At 31.2% G+C, this 9,401-nt stretch overlaps 3 protein-coding genes across 4 annotated transcripts; all 3 read right to left on the bottom strand.

Moving 5' to 3' along the window:
* Positions 1–338: 338 nt before the first annotated feature.
* LOC112458961 lies at positions 339–2,109 on the bottom strand. 2 transcript variants are annotated; one of them, XM_025022819.1, is made up of 3 exons: positions 1,984–2,109; positions 1,212–1,634; positions 339–723 (listed from the first exon to the last, which is right to left on the bottom strand). In XM_025022819.1, the coding sequence occupies exons 2-3, from the start codon at positions 1,571–1,573 to the stop codon at positions 339–341; spliced, it is 747 nt and encodes a 248-aa protein (XP_024878587.1). In that variant the 5' UTR covers positions 1,574–1,634; positions 1,984–2,109. The 2 variants fall into 2 exon arrangements, with proteins under 2 accessions (XP_024878587.1, XP_024878586.1); XM_025022818.1 differs by having other exon boundaries at positions 1,824–2,109.
* Positions 2,110–2,776: 667 nt separating this feature from the next.
* Positions 2,777–6,540, bottom strand: LOC112458959 (odorant receptor 46a-like). Its single transcript, XM_025022814.1, has 6 exons — positions 6,409–6,540; positions 5,604–6,044; positions 4,136–4,516; positions 3,476–3,680; positions 3,008–3,163; positions 2,777–2,855 (listed from the first exon to the last, which is right to left on the bottom strand). Exons 2-6 carry the CDS (start codon positions 5,963–5,965, stop codon positions 2,811–2,813), a joined length of 1,149 nt encoding a protein of 382 aa, XP_024878582.1. The 5' UTR covers positions 5,966–6,044; positions 6,409–6,540; the 3' UTR covers positions 2,777–2,810.
* A 704-nt stretch (positions 6,541–7,244) lies between these two features.
* Positions 7,245–9,395, bottom strand: LOC112458962 (putative odorant receptor 71a). The gene is made up of 4 exons (XM_025022820.1): positions 9,082–9,395; positions 8,389–8,593; positions 7,601–7,756; positions 7,245–7,438 (listed from the first exon to the last, which is right to left on the bottom strand). The coding sequence occupies exons 1-4, from the start codon at positions 9,384–9,386 to the stop codon at positions 7,394–7,396; spliced, it is 711 nt and encodes a 236-aa protein (XP_024878588.1). The 5' UTR covers positions 9,387–9,395; the 3' UTR covers positions 7,245–7,393.
* Between the last annotated feature and the right edge of the window lie 6 nt (positions 9,396–9,401).

Here is a 9,401-nt window from a genome sequence, read left to right on the forward strand (position 1 = left end):
GAACATATTTTAAAGACGACAGAGCTGAATGAGTTATAGATACGCCCGGAAAATTATAAAAAAAATTTGAAAATTTTTTGAACAGACATCATATATGCATGAAATGCAAGGAGTTTTACATGACTTAAGCCGGTTCTACAATAGGTACGTCGCAAACGATGGCAACTGCCAGTTGAAAAGTGTTATTTCTGCATGATTGCCGATTGCCAGTTACTGTCGCCAAAAAAGTTAAAAGTTCGCCAACTCTCATTTGACAATCGCAATTGACAAGCGCAACATAAAAATAACACTTTTCAACTAGCAGTTGCCATCTCTTACGACGTATTGTAGAATGGCCCTTACTCGTAAATCCTGAGATGATGATGTATGCACTCCGATATCTCCGTTTTGTCATTATTCGACGAAGAGAGTGCATGTTCCAGATATCTAACTGTTTTATTAATTATTAATTTGTGAAGACGATTTTCGAAAATTTCAAGCTGGGCACATGTTTGCAAAGACAATCCGAAAATTAAGGTATCCGTGCCGATACTCATCATTGTGCCAAAAATTAAAGATACAATTTGGTGAATAGATATAATCCAGAAAACTGGAGGTATATTATAATCCCATGGCAGCCATATTCGATAAGGTACATGACCTTGCATAACATTTAATACTGCTCCTATTGTAATGCCTATAATGGCGCTAGTCGCCAAAAGCGTGTATTTTATAGAATACGACCTGTAAATACAGAAAGAAAGTTATGCTATATTATTTAATATAACTTTTGTACATTTACAACATTTAAAATTTACTTATATATTTTATAAATGTAACAAAAATATTGTGTATATAAAATGCGTTAATTTATGACAGGATTTAATTATTCTGTGGTTACGTGTTTGTGTGTGTGTGTAATGCTGCTTTAAAATAATATTTATTTAAATTATTTTATATACACAATATTTTTTAATTCAACAAGATATAATTAGTAATTAAGTCATTAAATCTATATGACCACAATTATTCTAAAAGTATATAAAATGAGTAAAGTCCAACAATTAATAAAGGTCCTGTAAGGAGCGCTAAAAATATACATTCCGCATGTTTAGTTTGGTCTAGGACAAAAAGAAATATGTAAAATACAGTAAACGGACTATATTCTTGCGATAATTCGAGCAAAGTACGTTAATGTTTTACCATAAAATTTTCCAATTAATTATACATACCTGATAAATCTATCAAACTTTGTTTGTATCGCTGATTCGTCTTCGTCACAAGGTTTACACGGTGTTTTCATCAATAGTCGCATCAAATTGATAATCGCATTCCGACGCATCAAAACGACTGTCGCTTTAAAACATACGGCGGCAAGAGTCAGGAATATTAGAGTATTAGTGGCAAAATCATTGATATTGTCGACAATAAGTACTATATCCATAAATTGAGTTAACGCAACAAAGTATTCCGAGGATATTATAACAAAGGTGAATACATTGTACAATAGTTTTGCGACATTTGATGACCATTCACTAGGTCGCCATAAACCACAAAAGTTATACACTAAAAATTGTAATGTAAGTATTTGCATATTTGGATCGCTTTCTTTACAAACAACTTATCAATGGGCTGCACAAAAGTATAGTCTCTTTCTACATATAAAGAAAAGGATTAAAGCATTGCGAAAAGTATCTTATATCATACGTGCCAGATTAAATAGCCAACGAAACATATGTACATATAAGATAATTGTAAGGAAAATTAAATTTAATGCAAAAGCCTGTATAATATTTCACGAAAAATTAATAAATTAAATTAATAAATTAATAAATTTCACAAACTGATGATTAAATCACACACTTAACACTGAATGTAAATATCTGCGATAAATTTTATTCACTCAACTCATAGACCGCGTACTTTAGTTTGAGAATCGGACGGAGAATCTTAAATCGTGTGAATATAACTAGAAAGTAATATTTCTAAGTATTTATCGCGCACCTCTTTCAAAATCTTGCTACTAATACAACACAATTAACAAATATTATAGATACAACGTGTTTTACTATCGTGAATTTTGATAAGTTTTATTTAAATGTAACCATGCAAGGACGTTTTGCAACGGACTATGTAGTTTTACATAGTTCGATCAACTTCTAACCCCAGTAACAATAATAATGGTCATTAAAAAATCGAAACGTGAAGTCGTTTAGATATTTATTACGGAGTACTCGTTCTCTTCATCTTCTGTGCATACTATAATTCTGAAAGTTTTTCTACTTGCAATCATCGAGAGGTACTGTCCTTTACAGTCACGCACATTATGTTCTCATTGAATAAATTATTTGTACATCTTCATATTTACCTAAACTGAGTGGAAGATAGTATTTCTCGAAGAGCCCTATCATATTGCATAATATATACCACACAATGTAGCGAAGATGTATAAGACATTTAGATATTTTCTGAATAAACTGTCTGCACGTATGCCGACTACAAGTATACATAATAATTATATACCAACCCTATTCGCAACACAATACATCACATATGGAATTTACTGAAAAATTCCACCCACTTGACTTCATACTGAAGCGAAATTAATGTCGCTTGAAATCGCTTGAAATTGATGAATTGTACATTACATTCTACACAATAATGTGTAGAATGTATATATTCAATGTGCGTACATTAACCTCAGTATTCCTGGAATAGTAATAAGGGCTAAGATTGAAATAAATACGTAAACAGAAATTTTGGAAATACTAATTAATTTATGGAAAACTACATAATTATCGTGCTCAAGTACACGTTTGTTTATTTATATTTCACTTTTGAAGCACGTTGAATGCCGAGTATGACGCTTTCAAGATCTGAAAGGAAAATTAGAGAAATAGAATGGGAAGCCGTGCAGTTATAAAAATTTCAACTTGTACGTTTTTCGACATGCACCACAAATTGATATAATTTCGCGCACAAGTATTTACTTTGTTATCAAAATATTTATCACAACAAGACTACTAACACTGCCGTAAGATTCAAGAGAAAAAGTTATCAAGAAGCTACTTGTGAACGTTATAGGAATTGTGCTTCGCATCATGATTAACAGCAAGTCCTTTTGTTCGTTAACTGGTAGTAATGGCCAGTCCGTGCAATATATAGCATTTCCTATACTTATACTCTGTCAACACAATATAATTAAATTTATCAGTTTGCAATAATACTAAATAATTATCAGTATCTCTTAACATTACTAGTATAACATAAGTACATATGCGTATATATATGTGTATAAATATATATGTATATATAAACATTTTGATGTACCCATATAGGCCTATTGATTATTTTCAAATCTAAACATAAAGCGCTAAACTATCCTTCGAAATCTCGTAAAAAAGTGAGTTATACAGTTAAAGCACTTGCGAGTTCCCATATTTCTTAACACAGGTACATCATTTTGATACAAATTGTAGAATATATCAGTTGTTACCTTAAGAATTACTTCGTTTCCAGACCAACAATAAATGTAGATTTGTACAAACATGGTAATGGTATATATCAAAAAAGTCGCAAGTCCAGACATTTCCGTAATATGCGTTGTCAAGTGAAACACGCATGTACATAATACCAATATGCTTTTGAAGAATTGAATGAAGAACACCTGGTTGAATATGACGTTTACCGTTTTCGCGTATCTATAATCGTTTCACGTTAGTTCTGCATATACTGCATATTAGTTTAAAGCAATTACACTTTCAATATATAATTTTATAACATAATTTGTACAAATCCAAAAATTGCAAAAAATTTTACCATGTATCATTTACTAAAAACAAATTCTAAGCGAGCATTTAGATCTAACTTTTATTTTATGTCCCACACAATTAATCGCGGAATGTCCATATAATAAAATCACGGTGAAATGCAAATGATATATATCTCTTAACAACTGTATATTAGTATTAAATAACGTCAATTATATGATCTTTTTACTGTCAACACCTTTTCGTTATAAATCTTGAAGATTAACGCTATAGACAATAGCTATTATTTTTAAATTAGAAATTAATTCACGCATTCAAATACGGCAGACACTCAATCACGCACGTATAAACAGGTATTTGAATGCATGCATATAAGCATAACTTACTTGTAAATGATGAGATGATGACGTACGCATTCCGATATCTCCACATCGTCTTTATTCGACGTCGAAAGTTTATGCCCCAGATCTCTAACTGTTTTATTAATTATTAATTTGTGAAGACGATTCTCGAAAATTTGAAGCTGGACACACGTTTGCAAAAACAATCCGAAGATAAGAGTATCCGTGCCGATATCTATGTAACAGGCGAAAAGTGTAGTTATGATTTGATGACTAGATATAATCCAGAACACCAGAGGTATATTGTAATCCCATGGCAGCCATATTCGATAAGGTAAATGACCATGCATAGCATTTAATATTGATCCTAGAGTGAGGCCTGCAACGGAGCCTGTCGCCAAAAAATAGTATCTTGTCGATAACGTTCTGCAAACATGGAATCGAGATTAAATTGTATAAACGCACAAATTATTTGTACTTAAAATTCACAGAAATTTATAATTAAAAAATTTAAATACTAATTTGTAACTTCTATATGTGTTGTATGCAGCGGCGCCAACTAGGGAAAAATATTGAGGGGGGGGGGTTTGGGAGATGCATGAAATTATTATTTCAAATAATGGTTTTTTTTAGTAATCCTTACTTCGAGGAAAAATAAAGTATACAAAAGTATGTAGATTATATGTTTACATTTACAAGAAAATTTAGGTACAAACCGAATATTTAATGTACGTACAAAATTGGAAAGAAAACTTACACTTATCCTAATCGTAAAAAGTTTCCACAACGGACTAATAAACGGTTCGTAATAAATTCGGTTCGACTAATAAACTCGTTAGCAATAGCATTTATAAATATCGCTTGTTCGGATACGCACGTACATGTAAAATGCTTAAGCAATTTAACCGATTTTATGTCGTGGTACTTCGTAAATAAGTTAGTAATCTTCTTGCAGAAGAAAATAACTATTCGGCAGTACACGTAGTTATAGGGATCGTTAAAATTAATTTTACAAATTTGACCAACTCTGGCAGCAAATCCACAAGATATTGTTTCTGCTGTAGTAAACGAACGACATTATCAAAATTCGTAATTTCAAAGTTATTGTGGGGCGCTGCCGCAATAAAAATTATTAGTGGGGCAAAAAGTGCTCTGCCCCCACAAAGTCGGCGCCTATAGTTGTATGCTTAATAATTAATTTAAAATGATATTTATGAAGCTCCTTTAATAAAAAGCTGTTTAATAATTAAACAAAATGTTGAAAATTACCGTATCTTCTTATATATAAAAATGATAATTTGGAAATATATGATGAACGTAATTTAGTAAGAAATAAACGGTCCGGAATTTGTGTTAAAGAAACAACATTGATCAATACCATACTGATCAAATTTGGGCGATACAGAAATAATATATGCTGAACATATATAATAGTAAATTATTACATAAACATTTTAAGTCGGTAATATTAATAGTTTAATATTGGAACGTTTTAATAAACATATGAACTTACCTGATAAACTTATCAAATTTCGTTTGGATAGCTACTTCATCCTCGTTTCGAGGTTTATGTGGTGCTTTCAGCAATGATTCCACTACGTTGATGATCGCATTCCGACGTATCAAAATGAAAGTTGCTTTACAACAAACGTTAACCATAGACAAAAACAATAGTGCAGTAGCGATAAAATCATCAATATTGTCGACAAAAAGTACTATATCCATAAATTGAGTTAACACCCTAAAGTATTCCGAACATATTACACCGTAGGTAAATATACTATACAGCAGCTTAGCACCATTCGATGACCACTCAATAGGTCGCCATATACCACAAATGGTATATGTTAGAAATTGTAAAGAAAGTATTTTCATATTTGTATATCTCTTTCTTCACAAACAACTTATTGTTATATTTCACAAAAGTATAGCCTCTTTCTATATATAAAAGTATCTAAAAAAGTAGTTTACAGTTTGCAAAAAATATCTTATTTTAAATAATTAATTGAATGTTCAGTGTAAGGCAATAGTTAAGAAAAATTATATTTAATGCAAAAAGTAAAATAAAGTTGTATAAATAGATTACGTGAAGTATTAAATTCCACAATCTGATTTTAATTGGAAACACTGAATACATGATCCGAATGTATCCAATTAAGAAAGATTTTATACGTTTAATGTACAGATCGCGTCCAATGCTATCGCGGGTTAAATACTGGACAACCTTATTTAAACGTGATGTAATATATGATTTGTGAGAATATAACTAGAAAGTAATATATTTATAAGCGTAATGAAATATATTTATAATCACACACCTTATTTCGGAATATTGGTTTTTCAGTATTGTGGCTAATAATACAACGGAATTTAAAACATCATAAAACAAATACACTGATACAATATGTTATTTTCTTATTGTAATGGTCAATAAATTTCACTTAAGTGTAACCGAGCACGTTTTGCGACAGACTGTGTATAGTTTTACCCACTTCAGCATCTTGTCAACCCTACTACAATTACGGCCATTAAGAAATCGACATGAAGTTATTAAATCATTTATTATGGAATACACGTTCTTTTCTGTTCTTGCGAATACTACAATTGTAAAAGTTTTCCTACTTGCCGTCATCAAGGAAAGTCGTCTTTTATATTCCCGCACGTTGGTATATTCCATTTGAATAATTTATTTGTACATCTCTTGTCCATCGGAACTACGAAGAATATCGTATCTTCCGCAAAGTTTCCCGCTCTATTACATAAAAATACCAGACGATCGTATAAAGAATGTGATGCATAATATACTCAATGTCAGAGCATATTTCTCAAGTTGCTTGTATACTACTTATGAGGTATGACGAGTGTACAGGAAAACGACACAATGTATTAATTCTATACTCAATACATCACATGTAGCATATAGCATGAAAAATTATTCTTTTCTAACTTTAATGCTAGAGCCGAAATTAGTGCTGCTTGTACGTCAGATACAAACGTGGATGGTATTACAGTGTAAAATGTCTACGTACAATGTTCATCGCGTTAATATTCTAAAAAGCCAAATAAAAGTAAGGTTGAAATAAACACGCAAACAGAAATTTCCAGGTTTAGAAACATGTATTTCATTATATTTTGTACAATATTTGTATTCAGTTTGCATTGATTGACGCCATTATTCCTGGACTCGTAATACAGAGTAATATTGAAATAAATATCTGAGCAGAAACTTTCGGATTTATTAACTAATTTATGAAAAAACCTACATAATCATTATCTCCAATTACACGTTTGGTTATTTATACTTTACTGTGTAAGTACATTAAATGCCGAGTATGACGCTTTCAAGATCTGAAAGGAAAATTAGAGAAATAAAATAGAAAGCAATGGAGTTATAAAAATGTTTACTTGTACGTTTTCCGACATGCACCATAAATGTGCAGACATTGATATAATTTCGCGCACAAGTATTTACTTTGTTATCAAAATATTTATCACAACAAGACTACTAACACTGCCGTAAGATTCAAGAGAAAGGGTTATCAAAAAGCTGCTTGTGAACGTTATAGGAATTGTGGTTCGCATCATGATTAACAGCAAGTCCTTTTGTTCGTTAACTGGTAGTAATGGCCAGTCCGTGCAATATATAGCGTCTCCTACACTTGTACTCTGACAACACAATATTATTAAATTTAACACTCCATAATAATACTGAATAATTATCAATATCTTTTAACATTACTAGCATTACATATGTATATTCGTATTAGGGTGATCCTTATTTTTTCGACTTTTAAATTTATTATGCGGTACCTTCCAGAATGTTTTTAATCCGCAAAAAAATAATCCCCGCCAAAGCTCAGCTCGATCGGATGACGGAAATCCGTGCCTCCGGATTTTTAAACATATGAGTTCTCTTGTATTAAACTGTTTATTCCATCAGCATTGGTTTTTAAAGGCGTTATTTTCCACAAAAATCGACCTAAAGCCCTTTTCTTTTTTTAACATGTGTGTCTTGCTTTTCTACATCGTTTGAGACCTTATACGTCTCATTTAAACAATTAGGTAAATTGTTAATAACTAAAAAATAAAAATAAAGGACCACCCTAATATGTATATATATAAATGTTTATATACGCATACAAGTCTATTGATTATTTTCAAATCTACATATAAAGCTAAATTATCCTTCGAAATCTTGCAAAAAAGTGAGTTATAACAGGTAAAGCACTTGCGAGTTCCTACTTTCTTAACTAAGGTACATCATTTTGATATGGATTGTAGACTATATCGATTGTTACCTTAAGAATGACTTCGTTTGCAGACCAACAATAAAGGTAGATTTGTAGAAACATGCAAATGGTATATCCCACAAAAGGCGCAAATGCAGACAGTTCATTAATATACTTTGTCAAGTAATAAATGCATGTACATAATACCAATATGCTTTCAAAGAATTGAAAGAAGATTACTTGGTTGTATATAATGTTCACCGTTTTAGCGTATCTATAATCATTTCACGTTAGTTCTGCATATACTGCATATATGAGTAAAGCAATTACACTTTCAATATATAATTTTATAATATGATTTGTACAAATCCAAAAATTGTAAAAAAATGTTAGCATGTATCATTTACTAAAACAAAATCTACTTAAACTTAATTCTAAGCGAGCATTTACATCTAATTTTTATTTTATGTCCCACACAATTAATCGCGGAATGTCCGTACAATAAAATCACGCTGAAATGCATGCTCCTCCGTTTTCTTAACAATTGTATGTTAGTAATAGTAAATAACGTCAGTTATATGATCCTTTTACTTTCAAATCTTTTTCGTCATAATTCTTGAAGATTATACCGCCATAGATAATAGTGATTTTTAAATACAGAAATTAATTCAAGCATTCAAATACGCAGACACTCAATCGCGCACGCACACATAAAAAGACATTTTAATATAAACATGCATATAAACACCTGTCATAACTCACTTGTAAATGATGAGATGATGACGTACGATTTCCGATATCTCCACTTCGTCCTTATTTGACATCGAAAGTTTACGTCCCAGATCTCTAACTGTTTCATTAATTATTAATTTGTGAAGACGATTCTCGAAAATTTCAAGCTGGGCACACGTTTGCAAAAACAATCCGAAGATTAGAGTATCCATGCCGACATCTATGTAACAGGCGAAAAGTGTATTTATGATTTGTTGAATAGATATAAACCAGAACACCATAGGTGTATTGGAATCCCATGGAAGCCATACTCGATTAGGTAAATGACCATGCATAACTTTTAATATTGA

This window comes from Temnothorax curvispinosus, unplaced genomic scaffold, assembly GCF_003070985.1.
Source record: "Temnothorax curvispinosus isolate PA1 unplaced genomic scaffold, ASM307098v1 QBEX01009403.1, whole genome shotgun sequence".
NCBI lineage: Eukaryota > Metazoa > Arthropoda > Insecta > Hymenoptera > Formicidae > Temnothorax > Temnothorax curvispinosus.